General features: G+C 44.0%; 1 protein-coding gene and 2 non-coding genes across 3 annotated transcripts in view; 2 read left to right on the forward strand and 1 right to left on the reverse strand.

Moving 5' to 3' along the window:
* The first annotated feature begins 2,136 nt into the window (after positions 1-2,136).
* On the forward strand, positions 2,137-2,209 carry TRNAE-UUC (transfer RNA glutamic acid (anticodon UUC)). Its single transcript has one exon. It is a non-coding gene; the product is annotated as a tRNA-Glu (tRNA).
* A 6,570-nt stretch (positions 2,210-8,779) lies between these two features.
* On the reverse strand, positions 8,780-8,886 carry LOC132360946 (U6 spliceosomal RNA). The gene has a single exon (XR_009501263.1). It is a non-coding gene; the product is annotated as a U6 spliceosomal RNA (small nuclear RNA).
* A 13,671-nt stretch (positions 8,887-22,557) lies between these two features.
* The window catches only part of LOC132360128 (dehydrogenase/reductase SDR family member 2, mitochondrial-like), a 60,532-nt gene continuing 58,264 nt past the window's right edge, over positions 22,558-24,825 (forward strand). Inside the window, 3 exon segments of the mRNA XM_059915214.1 lie at positions 22,558-22,751; positions 22,921-23,095; positions 23,941-23,975. Of these exon segments, the coding sequence (XP_059771197.1) occupies positions 22,558-22,751; positions 22,921-23,095; positions 23,941-23,975 (404 nt within the window).

Below are 24,825 nucleotides of genomic sequence, written 5' to 3' on the forward strand. Positions count from 1 at the left end.
CACACAGTCATCATACTAAACCTTTTATAGTAAAAACCAGATGTATCACTTCTCTGCTCAAACCTCAGAGCGACAGTTAAGTCCCCATCATGGCTTGGAAGGCTGACCCTCTCTGACTTAATTCTTATCCTTTCCTTCAGTCTGTCCACTCTAGCTACACGGGTCTCCTTGCTGTTCCCTGAACTACATCAGGCACTCTCCTGCCTCCTGCCTCTGCCTTGGTGTTTCCCACCATCTGGAACGTTCTTCACTCTCCCACTTCTTTCAGGCCTCTGCTCACCTTTCGCCTTATCAGAGGCCTTCCCTGACCTGGCTCTGATTGAAACAAGCACCCCTCCCATACTTCCTGGCCCCCTCACCTCGCTGTATTTTTCTTCAGAGCACTTGCCAGCACCTGCCCTTTTATGTTTCCTTGTTGATCACCTGTCTCCCTCCACAAGAATGTAAGCTCCTTGAAGGCATAGACTTTTTGTACTCACTGCTGCATCCCCAGCACCTAGAGCAGTGCCCAGTACCTAAGAGGTATGGAGTAAACATTTGCTGAATTCATTAATAAGTCATGAAGACTTCAGAAACACCTGCAACCCTCTGCACCCACAGTGACAGCTCTTGCAGGGTGTCCCTGGCCGTCATGCTTTGGTCAGCCTTCTGCAGGGGCTGAGGAGGTGGTAATCTGCCCTCACTTCCCTACCCACAAGTGCAGAGTCTATCACGAGGCTAGAGTCTATCACGAGGCTATCCGCAGGAGATAGCCTGACGGTCGGCCAGCCGTCATCAGGAGCAGGGCTGGGAGGGCGCAGTGTAGGTGGGTTATTGGAGGAGGGAAGGTGGCTACTCCATGGGAGGAGATCAACAGTCCTGGGACAGCACAACTGTCTCCATTCTTCTCTCCTCGTGGGTAAGGGGCCCAGGCACTGCAGCAGACCCTGCCTTCAAGCCTGCCCACCCTTCACACTCTCAAACCAGGAGGCTGTGTCCGCCAGCAGCTTGCTCTTGGCCCCGCCATCCCCAGAGGCTGCTTCTGGAAGGTCTCAGGGTTCTTCCTGTTCCTCTATCATTAGCCTCTTCTTAGACTTCCTCTGCTCACCACGCCCTTCTTTCTGAACCTCTTTTCCCATCCGCTTTAAGATGCTCCTGGTTTGCCTCCGACCTTGCTGACTCCTTTTTCGTCTGCCTTTTCCTCTTCCCACCCCTACAGTGGAAGGATATCTGTGTCAGTCTAGGTCCAGCCAGGGAAACGATTCTATGCAAGGCGTTCCAAACAGAGGGTGTGTGTGTGCAGGGAACAGGATTCCAGCGTTGGAAGGGCAAACAGAGGGGTGACCAGATACTATAACTACAGGAAGAGCTGGTACCCTGGGGCTGGAGGAACAGAGAGAAGAGGTGCTGTTGCAAGAACCTCTGGGCACCCTTATAGGTGCTGTAGTCATGGCAGAGAACAGTACAAATAAGGGCCCCACTCTCATGAGGGCCATAAAGTAGGAGAGTTAGGAGCACACATTCCACAGCCAGACTGCCTGGGTTTGCCTCCCAGCTTCACCCCTTACAAGCTGTGTGACTGTGGGCAAGTTGCTCTGCCTCTCTGTTCTTGAGTTTTATCCTTTGAAACATGGAGATGTTTATAGTGCAACTTTTTAGGATTGTGGTGAGGATTAAATGAGTTTACCTGTGTAAAAGTGCTTTGAACAGTACCTGGTATAAAATAAGAGCTACATAAGTGTTATTATTATTTGCTTAGGGAGCTTACGTTCTAGTAGCGGAAGTAATAAACTAATAAACAAGAAAAAAATGTTAGTCAGTGACAAGTGCTATGAAGAAAATAAAAGAGAATGGTGGGAGAGACTGCTGCTGAGGGTCCCCCCATTTATCGACCATAAAATGTTTGTGGGAAGAGCTTTCAAGGAATAGCAGATGCAAAGACTGTGACGGCAGGTTTGGGGCAGAAAGCAGCACAGGGGTGAAGGAAAATGCGGATGAGGTGCTCTGAGAGATACGCAGGAGCCGGGGGCTGCACGGCTTTGTGAGTCAGGGAAAGGATTTAAGTTTTGATTCTAATTGGATTCTAGGTGCAAAGGGAAGCCACTGAAGAGTTTTAAACAGTGGAGATTTATGTTTAAGAAGATAACTCTAGGGAATTCCCTGGTGGTCCAGTGGTTAGGACTCTGTACTTTCACTGCCGTGGGCCCAGGTTCAATCCCTGGTTGGGGAACTAAGATCCCACAAGCCACGCCATGTGTGGTCATAAATAAATAAATAGATAAATAAGTAAATAAATAAAAATTTTTTTAAATTAAAAAACAAAAAAACTCTAGTTGCAGGGTGGAGGGAGAATGGCTTATGAGGGTTTAGGAGAGAATGAAGGAGGTCAATTAGGAACACTGCATTCATAGTATAGACCAGAGATGACGGTAGAGGTGGAGAGGAGGAGAGGATTTGAAGTGTGTTTTGGACGTGAAATCAACAGGACTGGCTGATGGATTGGCTGTGGGAGTTCAGGTGCAGAGAAAACTCAAAGGCAACTCTCATGCATTTGGCTGGAACTCCTTTCTGAGATGAGGAGATATGGAAAGCCAGGTTTTGGTGTGGGTGGGAATCAAGAATTCTACTTTGGTCATGCCCAATCGGGCAAATCACTTAAGCTCTGTGATCTTCAGTTTCGTTATCTAGAGTATGAAAATAATACGAATGTCTCCAGGGGTAGAAGATTCCTGTGACTGAGAGAATGGGTTTAAATCCCAACTCTTCCATTTACAGGCCTACCTCGTTTTAGAGCACTTCGTGTTTATCGTGCTTCACAGGTATTGCATTTTTTACAAACTGAGGATTTGTGGCAACCCGGCATTGAGCAGTTCTATCGGTACCATGTTTCCAACAACATTGGCTCACTTTGTGTCTCTGTGTCACATTTTGGTAATTCTTGCAATATTTTGAACTTTTTAATCATTATTTTGTTGTAGTGATCTCTGATCAGCGATCTTCGATGTTACTATTGTAATTGTTCTGGGGCAACATGAACTGGGCCCAATTAAGACAGTGAACTTAATCGATTGTTGAAATGACAACAAAAGACTTAGAATACAACACAAACTTAGTTGATAAAGCAGCTGGCAGGGTCTGAGAGGATTGACTCCAATTTTGAAATAAGTTCTGCTGTGGGTATCAAACAGCATTGCATGCTACAGATAAATGGTTTGAAAAAGAGTCAATGGATGCGGCAAACTTCATTGTTGTCTTATTTTAAGAAATTGTCACAGTCACCCCAGCCTTCAGTGGCCACCACCACCTTGATCAGACAGCAGCCATGGACCGCCAGGGAAGTCCCAGCAATAAAGTGTTTTTAAATTAAGGTATATACTTTTAAAAAAGTTTTTATTTTTATTTTTTTCTTCCAGTTTTACTGAGATGTATTTGACATACAGCACTGTATAAGTTTACGGTGTGCAGCATAATGATTTGACTTCATACATCATGAAATAATGATCACAGTAAGTTTAGTGAACATCCATTATCTCATACAGTTACAAAATTAAAGAAATAGAAAATAAATTTCCTTGTGATGAGAACTCTTAGGAGTTACGCTCTATCAACTTTCAAATATAACATACAGCAGTGTTAATTATATTTGTCATGTTCTACATTACATCCCTAGTACTTATTTATCTTATGTCTGGAAGTTTGTACATTTTGACTGCCTTCATCCAATTCCTTTTTCCTCCACCCCTGTACTTTTTTTAAAGACATAATGCTATTGCACACTTAACAGTATAGTGTAAATGTATCTTTTGTATGCACCAAAAAATTCACGTAACTCACTTTATTGTGATATTCACTTAATTGTGGTGGTCTGGAACCAAACCTGCAGTATCTCTGAGGTACGCCTATATTGGCTGTGTGACCTTGTGCAAGTATTTATCTGTGTCTCAGTTTTCTCATTTGTGAAATAGGAATGATTGTAATATCTACCTTAAATGGTTGTATGAGGATTAAAAGAATTAATATTTACAAAATGCTTGGAATAGTTTCTGGCACATAGTAAAAGCTATTCTAGCTATACTAGCATTATAGAAATATAAAAACAAATAGGACATAGTTGAACCTCATATTAGGTGAGTGGTTCACCTCCCCCAGATAATCATTAACATTGTGAAAGAAAAAGAAAGAAAGAAAGAAAGAAAGAAAGAAAGAAAAGAAAGAGAGAGAGTATCTAGAGTATACTAGATAGATTTGACCAATTCTACATAATCTCTCCCAGAATATGGAAGAGGAAGGAAAACTTCCTAATTCATTTTATAAAGATAGGATTACCTTGATACTAAAATCAGACAAAGACCATAGGAAGAAAAAAGAAAAGAAAAAGAAAACTATAGCCCAATAACCCTCATGAATATAGATACAAAAATAGGTACAAAAAGCCTTAATGAAAAATTAGCAAATAGAATTCAGCAATGCATAAAAACCATTATACATCATAATCAACCAAGGATACAAGGCTCATTCAATATTCAAACATCAATCCGTGTAATTTACCATATTAACAGACTAAGGAAGATTGTTGTATGTTTTAAAAGTTTTATAGTTTTGTTTTACCTTTATTTATTTTTTTAAAGATTTTCTTTTTTCATGTGGACCATTTTTTTAAAAGTATTGAATTTTTTACAATATTGCTTCTGTTTTATGTTTTGGATTTTTGGCCAAGAGACATGTGGGATCCTAGCTCTCCCACCAGGGATCGAGCCCTCACACCCCGCACTGGAAGGCAAGGTCTTAACCACTGGACAACCAGGGAAGTCCCGTGTTTTACCTTTAAATCTGTGTGCCATTTTGAATTAATTTTTGTGTACCGTGTGAGGTTTAGGGGCAGGCTGACTTAATGGACACACCTGGAGCTGGGAACCCAGGAGGGAGCAACAGAGAGTGGGAGGGCAGGAGGGAGCACAGGGGGTGAGCAGAGTCCTGGGGACATTCTTTATATTACCTTGTGAAATGAACACCTTACTGATTCTTAGAAAAATAATATATGACTCGGCGACAGTTTGTTGAGTCAATGTTTAGGATTGACAGGGAGAATATATTCTCAGGAAAGAGGAGGATGGGGGTAAAAGGCTCTGGAACGTCCTTGATATGCAGCCTTGGAGGACAGGCTATCAGTCTTCTCCTTAACGACCTGTAATTTCCAGGAGCCTGACCTGTACTCAGCTGGGGAGGCCTTGGGGTAGACAGGGATTATCTACCCTATAATAGTTAGGGTAGAGTCTCGCAGAGGAGGAGGGTGGAGCTTTTTGTCTCTGGGGGGATGGCAGGAAGTGGTGGCCGTGTAGGGAGCTTGCCCTCTGAGTAATTTTCCTTGGGGCAGGAACAGGGCGGTGGGAATCTGAGGGGAGCCCTGTCAAGGGCCTGGCTCTCTGCCCGGGCTACCCGCTCCGGACTGTCGCAAGGCTATTGCTCTGCCCGGCAGGTTGCCCAGTGGGCTTCTCAGATCTGAGAGGCTGGGGGCAGGAAGGCTGATGGAGAGTGGCTTCAGGAAGTCTCAGGCAGGTACAGGCTGGGAAATAGGTTAACATCTTAGACAAAATGGAAGCCTCCACACCATGGGCCTCACGGAGTTTGCGGGCAATGGCACCACGTTCCCTTCTCTGATCTTTTGTAAGGCAGGAGACTGCATCTTCCCGATTCACTGCAAACCACAGGGCGAGTCTGGGACGGAACCTTCTCCAGGCTCCAGCATGGGGTGGCCAGAAGTATTGGGGTTGGCCATGTAATGTAAGGAAAAGAGGTGGAGAGGGAGTTATCATCTGATCAATGCTGGGTACGCTCCAAGCTCGCTGCCTGGTGCTTCAGACATTACCTAACTCAGCCCTGCAATAATGCTGGCCATATCATCACCTCCCCTACATTTGACAGATGAGGAAACCGATATGCTGAGACTCTTAATGTTCTCATTCTGTCAACAGTGTGTTCTGTTTGCCTGTGCCAATGTCACCGTGTCTGATTCTGCAGGCCTTGTCACAGTGGGTCTGGCATAGCCGTTCTGACTGTGATTTCTGTTGACAATGACAAACCCAGGACTTCCTTTTTTTCCTTTTTTTCTTTGGCCGCTGCACCGTGTGGCTTACGGAATTTTAGTTCCCCGACCAGTGATTGAACCCGAACCTGGGCCCTCGGCACTGAGAGCATGGAGTCCTAACCACTGGACAGCCAGGGTATTCCCCCCAGAACTTCCTGATTTATCTGCATCCCATGTCAGGCACTGTCACCCTGCCCTTTCCCCTGATACATGAATCTAAGCCACCTGTGATAACCACTAATTACCCCTGTATTAGAATGTTTTCCTTGAGTAAAAAGATTTTCTTATACAATGCACAAAGAGATATGTACAAAGATGCTTATTACAGCATTGCTTACAGGAAAAAAGGGAACAATCAAAAAGTGCCCATCATTAGGCAAATAGTTAGATAAACCAGGGCAGGCAGGGTTCTCAAACTTTTCTGTCTCAGGGACCCTATATGTTCTTAAGAATTACAGAGGACTCCTAAGAGTCCTCAGTAATTGTGAGTTATAACTGTCAATATTTACTATAATAGAAATTAAAACTGAGAAATAAAAAATTTTAACTTATTCATTAAAAACAATAAATGTTCATATAAGTAACATTTTCAGCTTTATTGAGTTATACTTGACAAAAAGAATTGTAAGATATTTAAAGTGTACAATGTGATGATTTGATATATGTATACATTGTAAAACGATTCCCCCCATTGAGTTAATTACCACATCCATCACCTCACATAATTACCTTTTTTTTGGTGAGAATATTTAAGTTCTACTCTCTTAGCAAATTTCAGTTATACAATACAGTGTTATCAACTATAGTTACCATGTTATACATATATTAGATCCTCAGAACTTTTCATCTTATAATTGAAAATGTGCCCTTTTGCCAACCTCTCCCTATTTCTCCCACCCACCAGCCTCTGGAAAAGACTTTTTTAACTCTCTGGTTCTATGAGGTTGACTTTTCCTTTTAGATTCCACATGTAAGTGATACCATGGAGTGCTTGTCTTTCCATGTCTGGCTATTTCACTAAGCATAATGCCTTCCAGTTTCATCCATGCCGTCACAAATGACAGTATTTCTTTCTCTCTCTCTCTTTTTTTTTTTCAAACAAACAACTTTTTATTGAAGTATAGTTGATTTTCTTTCTTTTTTTTAAGGCTGAAATATTGTGTGTATATATACATACATATATATCACATTTTCTTGATTCATCTATCTGTTGACGGATACCTAGATTGTTTCCATACTTTGGCTATTGTGAATAATACTGCAATGAACATGAGAGTACAGATATCTCTTCAAGAAAACGGTTTTATTTCTTATAGACATTTACCCAGAAGTGAAATTACTGGATGATATGGTAGTTCTATTTCAAATTTCTTGAGGAACTTCTACACTGTTTTCCATAGTGGCTGCACTAGACATTTCTTCATAAAATACCATGTTAAATGAAAAATAGCTATATTTTCTAAAATAAAAAAAAATTAGTGAGAAGAGTGGCATTGTTGTACATTTCCACAAATCTCTTTAATATCTGGCTTAATAGACGACAGCTAGAGTCTCATACCTGCTTTTGCTGTTACAATATGCTGTTTTGATGGAAGTAGATGAAGCATATCTGAACCCACAGATATGCAGTTGGAAAGAGAGGTGTATCAGCTTTCTCAGATAATTGTGAATATTTTTCTTTGATACTACACCAACACTTGACAACTGGTAGTTTCTTAAAGGTTAGCTGTGATGTGGAATCTGAAACCATATCAACAAATTTTTCTACTCTGTTACATTAAAATTCCTCTGGTCTGTCTTACACTTTGAGTGGATTTTTCATCCATGTGTGACTTTGTAACGTCATGCATTGGTCATCTGGAAAATTTTGGTTCACTGAACTTTGCATACCCTCCAAATGTTGATATATTTTATTGCACAATATTTAAAAAATCACTTTTATTAATATCAATATTGATCTCATTGGAAAACTCTTATAGTGTCAGGCAGTTGTCAAACTCAGGATGGCAGATGCAGATTTTCTACAATTCTAATTTTTGTTGGTAAATTCAAATTTTATGGATGGCAGCAAATATTGTCAGTTATTTTCCTTGAAGTGACAGTCTCCTTTGTTCATTTTTGAGAAAATATCTGCCAAACATCCAAATATGAATCATAGTTTGCCTATCAGTCATTCTCTCTAGTAAAAATAGTGGTACATGAAGAAAGCAGGTAGTTCAGCTCACATCTCAAATGATTGCACAAGTGCTTTTTATTGAGATAAACATTGTTCTTCAGTATGCAGCAGCAATGTTTGATGTGTAATTCCCATTTCTTCACAGTATACAATGTTTTATGTATACTTCCCATTTCTTCACAAAGAATGTGAATGTGTTTCACATTCAAGATTTTTTTGGGTGTGCTAACTAGCTTTTTAAAAAAATTGAAGTATAGTTGATTTACAATGGTTCAGGTGTACAGCAAAGTGATATATATTCTTTTTCAGATTCTTTTCCATTATAGGTTATTACAAGATACTGAATATAGTTCCCTGTGCTCTACAGTAGGTCCTTGTTGTTTATCTATTTTATAGATAGTAGTGTGTATCTGTTTATTCCAAATTCCAAATTTATCCCTACCCCTCTTCCCCTTTGGTAACCATAAGTTTGTTTTCTTTGTGAGTCTATTTCTGTTTTGTAAATAAGTTCATTTGTATCATATTTTATTTTATTATTTTTTTATATGGAACGCTTCACAAATTTGCATGTCATCCTTGAACAGGGGCCATGCTAATCTTCTCTGTATTGTTCCAATTTTAGTATATGTGCTGCCAAAGCAAGCACTGTATCATATTTTAGATTCCACATATAAGTGATATCATATGATATTGCCTTTCTCTGTCTGACTTACTTCACTTAGTATGATAATCTCTAGGTCCATCCATGTTGCTGCAAATGGCATTATTTCATTCTTTTTAATGGCCAAGTAACATTCCATTGTACGTATATATATACCATATCTTCTTTAAAGGATCAAGATTTAATAAAATGATCTTAAGTGAAACTGACATTTTTTCCTAAACTGCAGGTGTGTGCTATGAAGAATCTAATGACTACTTGGACAGTTTGGTGCCACTGCTTTATCTGTGGCACCAAATAATCCACTACTGCTTTTGTGCCATTGGTGGAAATATCAAAACCGTTGTTTCAGGAGAAACCATGAGATTCAAAAAAGTTAGTCAGCACTGAGAATTTCACCACCACATTTGTTCATTGCCAAGTATTCACATAGAAGAAGATCTTTAACGATTAGTTGGTGCTGACATGAGATGAATACAAGAAAACAGCATGTTTCTCCTGTGTATGTTGATTCATTCATTTATGAGGCACAAGTACAATTCTTCAGACAAGAGATTAACTCAGTCTTCATATTTGCTGCTAAATCTTTAATTTGACGAGTGACTGTATTGTTGTTAAGTGGAAGCTCAGATTTCTTTCACGACTTTTCATCTAGCAGGTGTTCAGCTATGTTAAGGTACGAGGCTTTATTATCTCTCAGCTATTGCGTACACTTCTTCAGTGAATGCCATGTGATAAGTTATCCTGTACGACGCTTCAGTAACTTTTTCATTTCTACTTTGAAAAGCTGAAAGAAACAATTTTTAGCTTTTAAAGAGCTCAGCATATCTACATTTAAAATAGGCAATTCCTTTTTCTCTAAACTCTGAATGATTGGTCTCACAATGATGCTGCAACTTACCTAGTGCTATAATACTATTCAAAATGTTCTGTTGCATAAGACATAGTAAGATAGGGCTTCCCTGGAGGCGCAGTGGTTGGGAGTCTGCCTGCCAATGCAGATGACACGGGTTCGAGCCCTGGTCTGGGAGGATCCCACATGCCGCGGAGCAGCTGGGCCCGTGAGCCACAACTACTGAGCTTGCGCGTCTGGAGCTCGTGCTCCGCAACGGGAGAGGCCACGACAGTGAGAGGCCCGCGCACCGCGATGAAGAGAGGCCCCCGCTCGCCACAACTGGAGAAAGCCCTCACACAGAAACGAAGACCCAACACAGCCAAAAATAAATAAATAAATAAATAAATTTATTTATTAAAAAAAAAAAAAAAAAGACATAGTAAGATAAACAACTAATATCTATACAGTTGAGGGAAACACAGATTGCATCGTATTTTTGTTTCTTACTTAGTTTTGCACAGTTGCTTTGGAGCCGATCCCTCCTTTCCATAGTCAGAGAACTCTGACATGTCAGTTTCATCTTTTTCAGTATTTTTAGGCATAGATGGTGCAGAGGTGGGTTGAAGAAGCAAGTCTTCTAATCTGTCTTTCTTAAGCCAATGATAAATTCTTGAACATAAGAAAAAATATATTGTAAAGAAATGATGGGGATTTCCCTGGTGACGCAGTGGTTAAGATTCCGCGCTCCCAACGCAGGGGGCCCAGGTTTGATCTCTGGTCAGTGAACTAGGCCCCATATGCATGCCGCAACTAAGTTTTTGCATGCCGCAACTAAGGAGCCCGCCTGCTGCACCTAAGACCTGGCGCAACCAAATAAATAAATAAATAAATATTAAAAAAAAAAAGAAATGATGGTATGTGTTAGAATAAACTATTATTACATTTCAAAGTAGAAATTTTAGATAAAATTACAATTTTTATTTTATTATTATTTTTTTTTTAGATAAAGTTTTTAAAATTTATTTATTTATACAGCAGGTTTTTATTAGTTATCTATTTTATACATATTAGTGTATATGTGTCAATCCCAATCTCCCAATTCATCCCACCAACACCACCCCACTCCTGCTTTCCTCCCTTTGTTTCCATATGTTTGTTCTCTACATCTGTGTCTCTATTTCTGCCTTGCAAACCGGTTCATCTGTACCATTTTTCTAGATTTCACATATATGCGTTAATATATGATATTTGTTTTTCTCTTTCTGACTTACTTCACTCTGTATGACAGTCTCTAGGTCCATCCATGTCTCTAAAAATGACCCAATTTCATCCCTTTTTATGGCCGAGTAATATTCCATTGTATATACGTACCACATCTTCTTTATTCATTCGTCTGTTGATGGGCATTTAGGTTGCTTCCATGACCTGGCTATCGTAAATAGTGCTGCAATGAACAGTGGGCTGCATGTGTCTTTTTGAATTATGGTTTTCTCTGGGTATATGCCCAGAAGTGGGATTGCTGGGTCATATGGTAATTCTATTTTTAGTTTTTTAAGGAACCTCCAAACTGTTCTCCATAGTGGCTGTATCAATATACATTCCTACCAACAGTGCAAGAGAGTTCCCTTTTCTCCACACTCTCTCCAGCAATTGTTGTTTGTAGATTTTCTGATGATGCCCATTCCAACTGGTGTGAGGTGATACCTCATTGTAGTTTTGATTTGTATTTCTCTAATAATTAGTGATATTGAGCAGATTTTCATGTGCCTCTTGGCCATCTGTATGTCTTCTTTGGAGAAATGTCTATTTAGGTCTTCTGCCCATTTTTGGATTGGGTTGTTTGTTTTTTTAATATTGAGCTGCATGAGCTGTTTATATATTTTGGAGATTAATCCTTTGCCCGTTGATTCGTTTGCAAATATTTTCTCCCATTCTGAGGGTTGTCTTTTAGTCTTGTTTATAGTTTCCTTTGCTGTGCAAAAGCTTTTAAATTTCATTAGGTCCCATTTGTTTATTTTGTTTTTATTTCCATTACCCTAGGAGGTGGGTCAAAAAAGATCTTGCTGTGATTTATGTCAAAGAGTGTTCTTCCTATGTTTTCCTCTAAGAATTTTATAGTGTCCGGTCTTACATTTAGGTTTTTAATCCATTTTGAGTTTATTTTTATGTATGGTGTTAGGGAGTGTTCTAATTTCATTCTTTTACATGTATTTTATTATATTTTTAAAAATTAAAAAAAAGTTATTTGGCCACACCATACAGCATGCGGGATCTTTGTTCCCCGACCAGGGATTAAACCCACTGCTCCCCGCAGTGGAAGCTCGGAGTCTTAACCACTGGGCTGCCAGGGAAGTTCCATAAAATTACAAATTTTAGGAAGGTTTTTGAAAAACATTAAAAAATATTATTGCAAAACAAGATAAAACATACTTATTTCTCGTGTTTCCCCATGGGTCCAAGGAAAAATTCAGAATTTCAAAATAACAATATTGGATAATAATACAGAAATTATAGCAGGTACAATTGAAGTTAGTGAGGAATAGCACAGTAAAAGTTCAAGAACAAACTGAGTTCACCTCTTGAAAATGCACACGTTTATACTCCAATTCTACTTCTTTAGAACATTTTGGAAAATATTAGAAATACACGTACATATTTCACTAGCTGTCAGAGCAATGACATCATCACATGTCATGGAGCCTCTGGAAAGCTCCACTGTACATTTGTGAGAGAGTGAGGGTGCAAAAGGCAAATGATGTCTTACTATTATGAAAATAATTTTGACCTTATAGGCCCCCTGAAAGGATCCCCCAAGGGGTTCCCAGACCACACTCTGATATCTGCTAAACTAGGGTATGTTTGTTCTGTGGAATATTATGCAGCTTTTAAAAGCTATGAGGTAGATCTATATGTACTATCATGTAACAAGAACTACAGAATCGCATTTACAATATGATACATACAAACACACAAAACAAATCTACATATTCTGTACTTACATATATGTATGCAAATGCATAGAAAAGTTCTAGAAGAACACGCTGTTAACTGTGGTTACTTTTGGGAAGCATACAGAAATTTGGTGGCTTACTTATGGAGAACTTTTGCTTTACTTGGCTTTTTTTTAGTGGTTACAAGGAGACTGTAGCCATGTATTGCTGGTGTCCTTTAAATATATTTCATAGGGAATTCCCTGGTGGTCCAGCGGTTAGGACTTGGCGCTTTCACTGCCGGGGCCCAGGTTCAATCCCTGGTCAGGGAACTAAGATCGCACAAGCTGCGCAGCGCAGCCAAGCCAAAAAAACCCCATTATATATATATTATGTAATAGTTAATGTTATATAATAATTTGTCTTCATCTTTCTCCTGGGTGATATGTAAAATTTACACAATTTTGGTATTTTTTTCAGATCAGTTAATAAGTTGACAGCTGTCATTGTTCTCTGGAGAATCATTATCACTAGGGTAAAAGGGTATGGTTGCTAGATAAAATACAGGACACCCAGGTAAGTCTGAACTTCAAATAAACCAGGAATACGTTTTTAGTATAAGTATGTACCATGCAATATTTGGGACATAATTATACTAAAAAATTGTTTGTTGTTTATCTGAAATTCAAATTTAACTGGGCATCTGTTTTTTAAAGTTTGCTGTTTGTCAATCTCATAAAGGGGATATGGGGGAGGACCCTTAGGTGCCAAGTTGTGGAGTAGAACCCAGATTCATTGGCAGCTTGCTGGTGCTCTTTGGACATCTTTGTGGGCCAGAGCTCACTGGAAGATAAGATAAGAAGCTCTGAGAGGAGGATATTGGGGCAAAGAAATGTTGGCAAACTCACTCTTCTCCTGATAAATGCCTTGCAGCTTGTCAAGGTTGTGAGATGTTGTGGTGAAAGGGATGAGCAGGGAATGAATTGGAGGGAGGTTATAAAATGTTGCAATCGGAATTTTTGCTTTTAAATACATATAAGCTTTCACAAGATGTAGCCTTTGGCATTAGGTTGCATAACTCTTCTGTAGTCACCATGAGACTGGTACTATGTCCTGTGCTTCTGGGCTCCAGCAGGTCCCTGTTTCTACATTACCCCATGGCTACCAAAGGCCTTGGCTACTGAGGGGGTTTTCTTGAGGCGGTAAAAGGTCACTCCAGAACTTTCTTCTCCATAATCCCTTTTCTTCCCCATCAGGGGAATGTATATATGCCACTTTCCCCAATTCTTCTTTTTCTCACTTTTGTCTTAAGAAATTTCACCATGGTCAATATCCTCCTCAGATGTACAGACCTTTAGGTTTTTTCTTTCTTTCCTTTGGGTTTTCTTTTCTTCTTCTTTTTTTTAAAAATTATTTTGGGCTGCGTTGGGTCCTCGTTGCTGTGCATGGGCTTTCTCTAGCTGCAGTGAGTGGGGGCTACTCTTTGTTGCGGTGCGCAGACTTCTCATTGAGGTCGCTTCTCTTGTTGCAGAGCACGGGCTATAGGTGCGCGGGCTTCAGTAGTTGCAGTACTTGGGCTCAGCAGTTGCAACACGCGGGCCCTAGAGCACGCGGGCTTCAGTAGTTGCAGCGCTTGGGCTCTAGGGTGTGTGGGCTTCAGTAGTCGTGGCCCATGGGCTTAGTTGTTCCGAGGCATGTGGGATCTTCCTGGACCAGGGCTCGAACCCGTGTCCCCTGCATTGGCAGGTGGATTCTCAACCACTGCACCACCAGGGAAGTCCTTCTTTTCTTCTTTTTAAGGTTTTTTTCCCCCCTTCTTTTCCTTCTCTTTCAGATTTTGCCCATAGAAAAATCTCTCTTGCTTTTATCATCTCTGCAATTTGTGAACCAACCAACCTTCCAACAACAAATCAACTAACTACTAAACCAGCTGACCAACTTGTCTTAGTCTGCTTGGGCTGCTATAGCAAAAATACCGTAGTCTAGATGACTTAAACAACAAACATTTATTTCTCATAGTTCTGGAGGCTGGGAAGTCCAAGATCACAGTGATGGCAGAAACAGTGCCTGGTGAGGGCCTTCTTCCCTGTCCATAGATTGTTGTCTTCTCACTGTGTCCTCATGGAGGAAGGGGTGAGGGACCTCTCTAGAGTCTCTCTTATAAGGGTGCTAATCCCATTTATGAGGGTTCCACCCTCATGACCTAAGCATCTCCCAAATGTCCCACCTCCAAATACCATCACATTGGGGTTAAGGTTTCAACATATGAATTTTTTTGGGGGGTGGGACACACAGACATTCAGTCGACAGCACCATCCCAGAAACAAAGATTGGAGGATGCTTCAACCTGGTATAGAGACCAAAGCAAAGTGATGCTGTGTTTCATATAGACCTCAACTCTGTGAAGAGAGTCTCCCATTCTGTAGGAAATCAGCTTTGAATCATCTATGCCCAGGAGAAGCTGGGGAAGGGTCACCACTAGAGAGGAAAGGGATTGGGTGTAGGTCAGGACCCAGGACTAACAAGTCTCATGGAGAAATCTTGCTTTTTAAAAAACTCAGACCTACTGGTGTTTGCCCTCATTTCGTTTTTTCTTTCTTTTCTTTTCTTTTATTCTTTCTTTCTTCCCTCCCTCCCCCCCACTCCCCGTTTCTTTCTGCCATGCGGCACGGCTTGTGGGATCTTATTTCCCTGAACAGGGATTGAACCCATGCTTTGGGCAGTGAAATGAGGAGTCTTAGACACTGGACCACCAGGGAATTCCCTCTTTCTTTCTTGCAAATCAACTCTACTGAAGTATACTGTCGATAAAATAAAATGCACACAATTTAAGTGTACAGTCCCTAGGATTTTGTCCAATGTCTATATCTGTGTATCCACCATCCCAATTGAGATACAGAACATTTCCATCACCCTAGAAAGTTCCCTTGTGCCCCTACACTCAGACAACCATTGGTCTGATTTCTACCACCATATATTAGTTTCGTCTATTCTAGAACTTTATATAAATTGTACTTTTCTTTTTTTAAAATTTATTTATTTAATTTTTAAAAAATCTTTGTCTGCGTTGGGTCTTTGTTGCTGTGCACGGGCTTTCTCTAGTTGCGGTGAGTGGGGGCTACTCTTCGTTGAGGTGCGCGGGCTTCTCATTGCGGTGGCTTCTCTTGTTGCAGAGCTCAGGCTCTAGGCACGCGGGCTCAATAGTTGTGGCTCACGGGCTCTAGAGAGCAGGCTCAGTAGTTGTGGCGCACGGGCTTAGTTGCTCTGCAGCATGTGAGATCTTCCCGGACCAGGGCTTGAACCCGTGTCCCCTGAATTGGCAGGCGGATTCTTAACCACTGCGCCACCAAGGAAGCCCTAAGTTGTACTTTTCTTTTGGCTTGGCTTAGGTAGTTTTTTTTTCCATGCAGAAGCAAAAAGAATTCCTGTAATTTTTTGTATTTATGGTCTCATTTTTTATATTTAAATCTTTGATACATCTGAAATGTATTTTGGTGTGTGGTGTGAAAGGCACAGATTTAATTTAATTTCTTTTTCCCCAGAGAGCTACCCAGTTGTCTCAACATCATTTATTGATACATGTATCTTTTTTCTCTCTGATTCAAAATGCCACCTTTATCACATGTTAAATTCTCAAGTGTGTTTGTATCTCTTTCTGGACCTTCCCTTCTGTTCCTTTGATTTGTTTGTTCAAGTATCAATACAACACTGTTTTAACTGTGACTATATTATTTTCAAAAATATTATATTTTAGGATTTTCTGCTCTATCTCTTCAATGAGCTAAATTTCTCCAAGGTTCCTGTATTAGTTATCTGTTACTGCATAACAAATTACCCTAACATTTAGCAGCTTGAAAATTTATTATCTCACAGGTTCTGAGAGTCAGGAATGAGAGAAGTGTAGCTGGGGGATCTGGCTCAAGGTGTCTGGTGAGGCTGTAGTTAAGCTCCCAGCTGGGGCTGTGGTCATCTCAAAACTCGGGCTGAGACGTTTGCTTCCAAGCCATGTGGTTTTTGGCAGCCCTCAGTTCCTTGCCACGTGGGTCTTGCCATATAGGGCTGCTCACCACATGGCAGCCAGGACTAATCCGAGAGGGAAAGAAAGAAACAGCGAGGGCCCAAGACGGAATGCTCAGTTTTATATATCCTAATCTCAGAAGTGACATACCATGACTTCTGCCAAGCCGGGCATGATGTGGGAGGGGACTATACAAGGTAGTGAACGCCAGCCCACAGGGGTCCCAGAGACCATCTCAGAGGCTGGCAACCACATTTCCAGTTTTGGCTGTCCTCTCTTTCCACATTATTCACTTTCTTGGGATATCTCATCCATGTTATGAGGCTGCTTCTACCTATGATCCATAGTTTGCAAATCATTCTTCTGATTACTAACTTGCTCTCTGGAGTGCCAGAACGATTTATCCAGTTGCCTGGGTACCTCCTCTGAAAAATCCCACAGGCATCTCTATGTGGCTTATCCTATGCTTTCCTTGGATTTGAGGTTGAGTCTCAAGCCTCCTTCCATTTGACATGTAGTGCTCTGCACTGCATTAATTTGATTCCTCTAATAGACTGTAAGTTTATTGAGGGTAGGGACTATGCCTTCAGTGTTTTGATATTCTCAGTACTTAACACAGTGCTTAGCATGAAGCAGGTGCTCATCAAATATTTGGACCCAGGTGACAGCTTGGGTAGCGGGCACCTGCAGCTCTGCAGCCATTAACCCTGTATGGTGCCAGGGGCCCGATATAGCAGGGAAGGGTGGCATCACTGGCTTTAGGACTGAGGTCTATGGTCTCTTTTTGGTGCTGACTTTGTACTCAGCTCTGCGTCCCCAGCCAGCTGAGCCTATAGGCTGCCCGTCCTTTCATTCACTCCCCTCCAGCCCCTGCCCAGTGTGGGGTCTGGAGCCTGCTTGGACCCATGGGTCTGTCCGTTTCTGTTGTGTGTGAGAGTCTGGGGACAGCTGGACCGGCAGGACTGGGTCATTGGTAAGTGGTCTGTGCAGTATTCTGCAGAATTTCACTCAGACAAGTACTTCCTACACTTTCCCCCTCCCGAGGCTTCCTCACCAGCTGTGTGTGGGAGGCCTTTTCTCACCTCCAACTTTCTTAATTCTAGGACTGTAAAGTCCATGAATCCTTGAGTTTTTCAGATAGAAACAGCAGTGCCTGAAACCCAGCCTGCTGCCTACTCACATTCTTGCACTCAGCTGCAGACTCCACGGCAGAGGGGCCCCTGACCAGCGCTCAGGACAGACCGGAGCACAGCCAGGTGAGGCTGAGCTGACGCCACCTAAGGGCAGGGATGCTGTGCCCAGGTTGGGGTTCGTGATGTCGGAACTGCCCACCTTCACTCCTTTTTACTTTTCGTGCTGGTGCTTCTTTCTCCCGGGCTCTGTCTGCAGCTCAATCTTTTTTTTTTTTTTTTTAGGCTGCACTGGGTCTTAGTTGTGGCACATGGGATTCTTCGTTGCAACATGCAGGATCTTTAGTTGCAGCACGTGGGCTTCTTAGTTGCAGCATATGGACTCTTAGTTGTGGCGTGCATGCGGGATCTAGTTCCCCAACCAGGGATCGAACCTGGCCCCCTGCATTGGGAGCTTAGAGTCTTAACCACTGGACCACCAGGGAAGTCCCTGCACCTCAGTCTTGATTTCTTCTCTGATTGTCATAAAAAAGCTCATGGGACTATCAGAGCCCTTAGGATCACCTAGCTCAACTTTTCTTACCAAGGTGCCAATGGAGCCAGAGGGGGGAACAGACACCCAAGATCACGCAGCTTCTGTTGACATCTCCTGTGTGGCTTGCAGGATCTTAGTTCCTTGACCAGGGATTGAATCCAGGTCCTCAGCAGTGAAAGCACGGAGTCCTAACCACTGGACCACAAGGGAATTCCCTCTCTTTCCTGATTTTCGATGTTTCTAATGACTGTACGTCTCTCCCTAGTCTTTGTTTTCTTTCCTTTACCATTCTCTTATCTCTTTGGACCCAAGAGATAAGAGAAGGCCATCTACCTCAACATTGGGACTAGGTTGAGGTGTGTCCATTTGACTTCCCATCTTCCACATTTGGGCATCTGAATTGACCAGCATGGAAAGGGGAATCAGAGTGGGCAGTGCCAGGTTCAGAGGCCACTCCAAGCTCCCAGGACCTGCATTCAACTCTGGCCCAGCTGACTGCTTCAGAGTAAAGATGAGTGAGAATGAGGGGAGAGGGTGCCAGAGCCTGGGCCTTTGGAAGCCATTCAATCTCAGGCCCTGGTCTAGGGGGACTTGAACAGGAAGGGGAACCAAAAGAGATAGATGAGGCCTGACCAGTCTCTCCGCACTTCACCTGCAATAGCCTGGATCTGCTTTTCCTTACAAGTAGGGCAGCTTTCCGGCAAACCACCTTACAGCAAGAAGTGTTGTAGGCCGCCGGCTTGCTGAGAGATGGGAACAGCTTCTCAGAGGTGCTATAACTCCAGCCTTCCAGCAGGGGATGTCCTGTCCCGACAAAATGCAAGTCCTCTTTTTCCTGCTGCCCTCCCAGCCAAGGAGACTGATTCCTCCGACACTTGATGGGGTTAATCTGTGCTCACAGCTAGGGGGAGAGGAGTCCCCTGGGGGTCAGAATAGTGTTTAGAATCTGGTGTCCTGTTTAAGAAAGGTAAAACCATCAGGAGTTGAAATCCCTCATCCCTCTGAATAAAAGCCTGTAAATATGACCTTGCAGAGGAGAGAGAGAGCATGAGAGAGAGAGAGCAAAACAGAGTGAAAGTAGCTGAGATAAAAAAGCAAGGAGATGTAGGACCTGCAAAGGGTGTTTTTGGAAATAGGGTACCAGAAGAGACATAAACTGAAAACAAAGGCTGTCCCTCTCAAAGCAGAGCATTTGGTCACCTTCATTATGACACTATGACACTGATACAGACTGATATTTAATCTGAAATTTCTTCACAATTCCTGAGCAGCACCCATTCTCTTATCGTGTATAGATACCAACACCTAACTCCAGGGAACTGGGTTATGCAAGGGTTGCTAAGGAACGAGGGGAGATGCAGTAGGTACGGCAGGGGTTGCTTAGTAACCAGAGTCCCTTTGTGATGGAGTGGCCAGAGCAGGTCTGGAACTGATGAAGATCTGTGGACAGAGTCAGCCCACACCAGAGCCTACTGAAAGGGCATGTCCATTGGCCCCTGGGCCCAGAGCGGCCAGAGCCTGCCTCTCTTCAGCTCCCTGGCACTGCCCTGCCCAAAAAGTACACCCCAAGTCCCTGAGTATCCTCAACAGTCCTTTGCTCCATCCATGCCTTCCCCACCTCCCTTGGCAGGAAGCTAATCAGATTGCTAGGTTCAAGAAGGGGCAGGGCTCTCCAGCAAGCGAACAGGAATCTCACCACAGGGGAGGCAGGAGCCTCTGGGCTCACACTGACCTGGAGCTGGGAAATTTGGGGTTGGGCGGAAAGAGGGTCCCCTAGGCAAGCATCCCTGATGTATTTGCAGTTCACAGGGAAATGTCTTCATCTCTGAGTCTCCCATGCCAGTCTTCATCCTGCCTTCACACCTGCGCATAGCTAGGGTGGCACACCTCTTCCCTTCCCAAGGGTGTGCTGGGGGCGTGGGTCTCCGCACAGCAGCCTGGCCTGGGGCTCCTTTGGCTGCCTGGGCTCTTCACAGCTGCACTTCAGAGAGCTTCACTTCAGCACAGCCTGGAGGAGTCATCATGCAGGCGTTCGGAACCACTCAGCTTTTGCAGCCAGGAGTCCTCCATTCTCTGCTCCCCAGGCACAGAGGTGGCCCTGCTCTCTCCCAAGCACCGTGGGCATTCACACCCCCCTGCTCCTCCTCTCAGTCTGTGCCCTGGACTAGAGCACAGACCACCTATCCCGCTGCTTCCCCCATCAGACCTCCCTTCACCTTCCAGGTCCTGTTTATCTGCAGCCTCCCTAGTGATGATTCTCCCAGCCTAAGCAGAATCAGCTGTGCACCCCTGTAATGTACTGGCCTGACGAGCACCCCTGCACTCAGGCCCGGCAAGGCTCTGGGGCCCCAGAGAGGGAGCAAGTGGCGCTGCCCTCAAGGAGCCCGCTGAGCCTCTGCTTCCTCCACCACCTGGCAGGATGCTCCCAGGAAAACCTTTGTGGATTGAGCCTTTATACACAAAAGCGTGTTGTTTCAAACAAAGCCCTTTGCACAGAACATCTCTGAGAAAGTGTTTGAGACACTGGGAAGTTTGCCTCCAAGAAGAGAACTGGGAGACTTAGTTTTTGAACTAGTTTTGAACCGCTTGAATTTAAAAATTTACCGTGAGCAGATAATCTTTACTTTTTAAACATTTTGATTGTGAAATATAACAAATACATAAAAAGTATATATGTATGTATATACATATATATATGCAAGACACACATATCTTTTTTTTTTCTTGTGGAGGTATATTCTTTTTGAAAATTTTAATTTATTTTTTAATTTAAAACTTTTTTATTGAAGTATAGCTGATTTGCAATGTTTCAGGTGTACAGCAAAGTGATTCAGTTATATATATATCTATATGTGTATGCACATATAGATATATATGTATTCTTTTTCAGTTTCTTTTCCGTTACAGGTTTTTCTTTTTTTTTTTGGCTACACTGTGAGGCATGTGGAACAATGCGGGATCCGCATGAGGGATTCCCTGACCAGGGATCGAACCCACGCCCCCTGCAGTGGAAGTGCAGAGTCTTAACCACTGGGCCACCAGGGGAGTCCCCATTATAGGTTATTACAATACATTGAATATAGTTCCCTATGCTATACAGTAGGTCCTTGTCGTTGATCTATGTTGTATATAGTAGTGTATGTCTGTTAACCCCCAATTCCTAATTTATCCCTCCCCCAAGACACACATATCTTAGTGGACATCATGTAGTCATACAATGGAACACAGCCAGCACCGCAGAAACCCCTCGGTTTGCCACTCCCCAGTTGTCCCCCCTATTTTACCCTAGGAATTTCCACTCTCCTGACTTTTGTGATAATCACTGCCTTGCTTTTCTCTGCAGCTTTATCACCTGTTTGCATTCTTAAACAACATAGAAGGGTTTTGCCTGCTTTTGAAACTCGTGTATGTGGTATCACATAATAAAGGATTATTTTGTGTCTGCCTCCTTTCCCTCAATGATATCATTTTTTAGATTCATTTATGTTGTTCAGTGTAGCTTCAGTTCACTAATTTTCATTGCTGCATAGTATTCCATTATATACGTGCAACCCAATTTGTCTATCTATTCTACCATTAATGGACATTTGGGCTTGGTTCCAGTTTGAGGCTATTACAAAGCATGTTGCTGTGAACGCTCGTGTGCAGGCTCATGGTGCACACGTGACAGCACTCCTGGGTTGTGAAAGTGCAGAGTCAGAGGGCTGTTTGTTCAACTCCCCTGGGCAGTGCCAAACCATTTTCCAAAGTGGTTGTGCGTATACTCCCTCCAGCTTTGACTGAGAGTTTCGTTGATTTCTACCTTTTCAACTATAAGCAGCTCATTAAAACTGTTAATTGGTGTAATTATTAGTTTGGTATCTGGCATTCTCACTCTACTGGGAAGCTCCATGCGTGGAGGTTGGGGGCCACGGTTCACCAGGGGTCCCGGCATCTACTGCCCAGTGCCTGACACACTGCAAGTGCTCGGTGCTTGCTTATGGAATGAATGGGAAAATAATCATGTCTACTTAATTCTGGATCTCACATTCTAATTTGCCCCTTTTATAAATAGAGAATTTTCAGGAAAGTTTCCCTGACCTGAGGCTCACCTTTTTGAAATTCACCCTGACTGGCCCGACTCTTCCCCACTCTCTGCCACTGGCCTTGTCTGTCCAGAGGAGCTGGGGGTAGATCATCATCATGCTTGCTGATGGCATCAGTGATAAATGAAGTTGATTCTTTCCCCCAGGGCCGAGTTCTGCGGGAAGCAGACCAGTCACTGGCCGCCATGCAGGGCCTGGGTCCCCCGGGGCCTGTTCTGTCCCCGTGCTGGGCTCTCTGTGCAGCTGAGCAGCAGTGGGATAGAACAAAAGGGCATCCTGGCCAATCAGGTAGCCGTGGTCACAGGGCCTACAGATGGGTGAGTATCCTATTGCCCTGTGAGCCTTGACCCCTCACAGGGACTCTTACTTGCTCAAAAGGACCTCAGGGCTATAGAGCAGGGCACAGCTTTGTTGATTTCCAGGGCTGGGGGGGAAGGAGAATAGTGGCAAGGAGCTGAGGCTTTGTTCCATTCATCTCCACTGCAGGATCGGCTTCGCCATGGCTCAGCGTCTGGCCCAGGATGGGCCCCATGTGGTGGTCAGCAGCCAGAAGCAGCAGAACATGGACCTGGCGGTGGCAGCGCTGCAGGAGGAGGGGCTGAGTGTGACGGGCACCGTGTGCCACAGGGGAAGGCAGAGACCAGGAGAGCTGGTGGCCACAGTAAGGGGCCACGGGGGTGGAAGGACACAGGGAGGAGCGTGTGCAGAACACCCTGCCTGCTCAGCCCTGGGAGGGGTAGGGACCAGGAGAGGGGCTTGGAGACCCTGGAAGGCGGTCTGAGACCACAACTGCTCACAGTCTAACTGGGCGGACCTCACTGCTCAGGCCGGCTCTCTGGAAAGGGGCCTGTTCATGGGAGGACCTCACTCCTACCCATCCTGGGAGATCTGTGGTTGAGGAGGGATCTAAAGGGATTTCTCCATCCCCAGCCCCCAGAGGGGTTTCCTCCCCTGAGGCGCTCAGCCCTGGAGAGCCTACCCCGGGCCTGTCCAGGGCACTTACCTTCACTGAGAGTTTGGTTCTCACAGGAGCCTTGTGGCCATTTGTGGTGGAGACGGTACCTAATTAGCAAGCTTTTAAAATAAATTTATTTATTTTATTTATTTATTTTGGCTGTGTTGGGTCTTCATTGCTGCATGCGGGCTTTCTCTAGCTGCAGCGAGCGGGGGCCACTCTTCGTTGCGCTGCGCAGGCTTCTTGTTGCGGAGCATGGGCTCTAGGCGCGTGGGCTCAGTAGTTGTGGCATGTGGGCTCTAGAATGCAGGCTCAGTAGTTGTGGCGCACGGGCTTAGTTGCTCCGTGGCATGTGGGATCTTCCTGGACCAGGGCTCGAACCCGTGTCCCCTGCATTGGCAGATGGATTCTTAACCACTGAGCCACCAGGGAAGCCCCTAATTAGCAAGCTTTGCCTCAATGTCCCATGCACGGGGCTGCTCAGGGAGGACGAGGCCTCCTCAGGCCATCTCCAGGTTCCCCCAGCCCTTCATGTCACCCCATCCCCCCAGGCCCTGGAGCACTGTGGGGACGTCGATTCCCTGGTGTGCAGCTCAGCAGTCAGCCCCCGGTGGGGAGCACCCTGGGCGCCAGTGAGCAGGTGGGGGACAAGGTGAGAGGCTGCCCCTGGGAGTTGGCTGCGGGGTCTGAAGTGCTCCCCCCACTAAGACCCTCCTCTCCCCTCCTGATGTTACTGTAAAAGCAGGCGCTGACCACGTGCCCCCTGGAATGTGCTGTGATGCTCCTTTCTGGCCTGTGTGCTTTTAAAGCTGGTTCCTACACTCTCTCTGCTCTCTTTTTCTCTTCCCGTCCCTTTTGCATGTATTCATTCGGCAAATATTTATCGAGGACTTGCTATGTGCCAGGCCCTGTTCCCAGCTCTGGGGGTAGAGCTGTGTGATTAAGTCTCTGCTTGTGGTAAGAGTCAAGCATAGTAAGGTGTCTGCTCTCTGCCAACAGTTTATGTTTTTCACGTCCTTTGGTGGGGACGTACATTGGTGGTCGTGCTCCTCTTTGGTGACCGTACCTGGCACTGAGATTCTCCACCTTTCCTAGACGAGGGCTTCTCACTGTCCCTCAGATGAATCTGCTGCACCTGTCAGACCTGGACCTACCCGCCAGCCTTCCATGGGCTTGGATGTTCCAACCCGCTACAGTCCACTTAGCCATCCTGCCACCTGGTCCTCCAGGATCTGGGACAGACCTCGTCAAATGCCTTGAGGTTCATCTCTGGCTTTGTTATTCTCCTACGACTTCGGTTCTGTTCACTCCTGTGTTTTGTCCCCCAGCCCCTCTGACGGACCAGAAGGACTGTGATGGGGTCACGGTCTTCCTGTCATTGGTAGCATCCCCCGCTGCCCCAAGCACAGGCCAAAGCTTTCCTTCCGCCTCCCCAG

The sequence above is a fragment of the Balaenoptera ricei genome, chromosome 2, assembly GCF_028023285.1.
Source record: "Balaenoptera ricei isolate mBalRic1 chromosome 2, mBalRic1.hap2, whole genome shotgun sequence".
Lineage (NCBI taxonomy): Eukaryota > Metazoa > Chordata > Mammalia > Artiodactyla > Balaenopteridae > Balaenoptera > Balaenoptera ricei.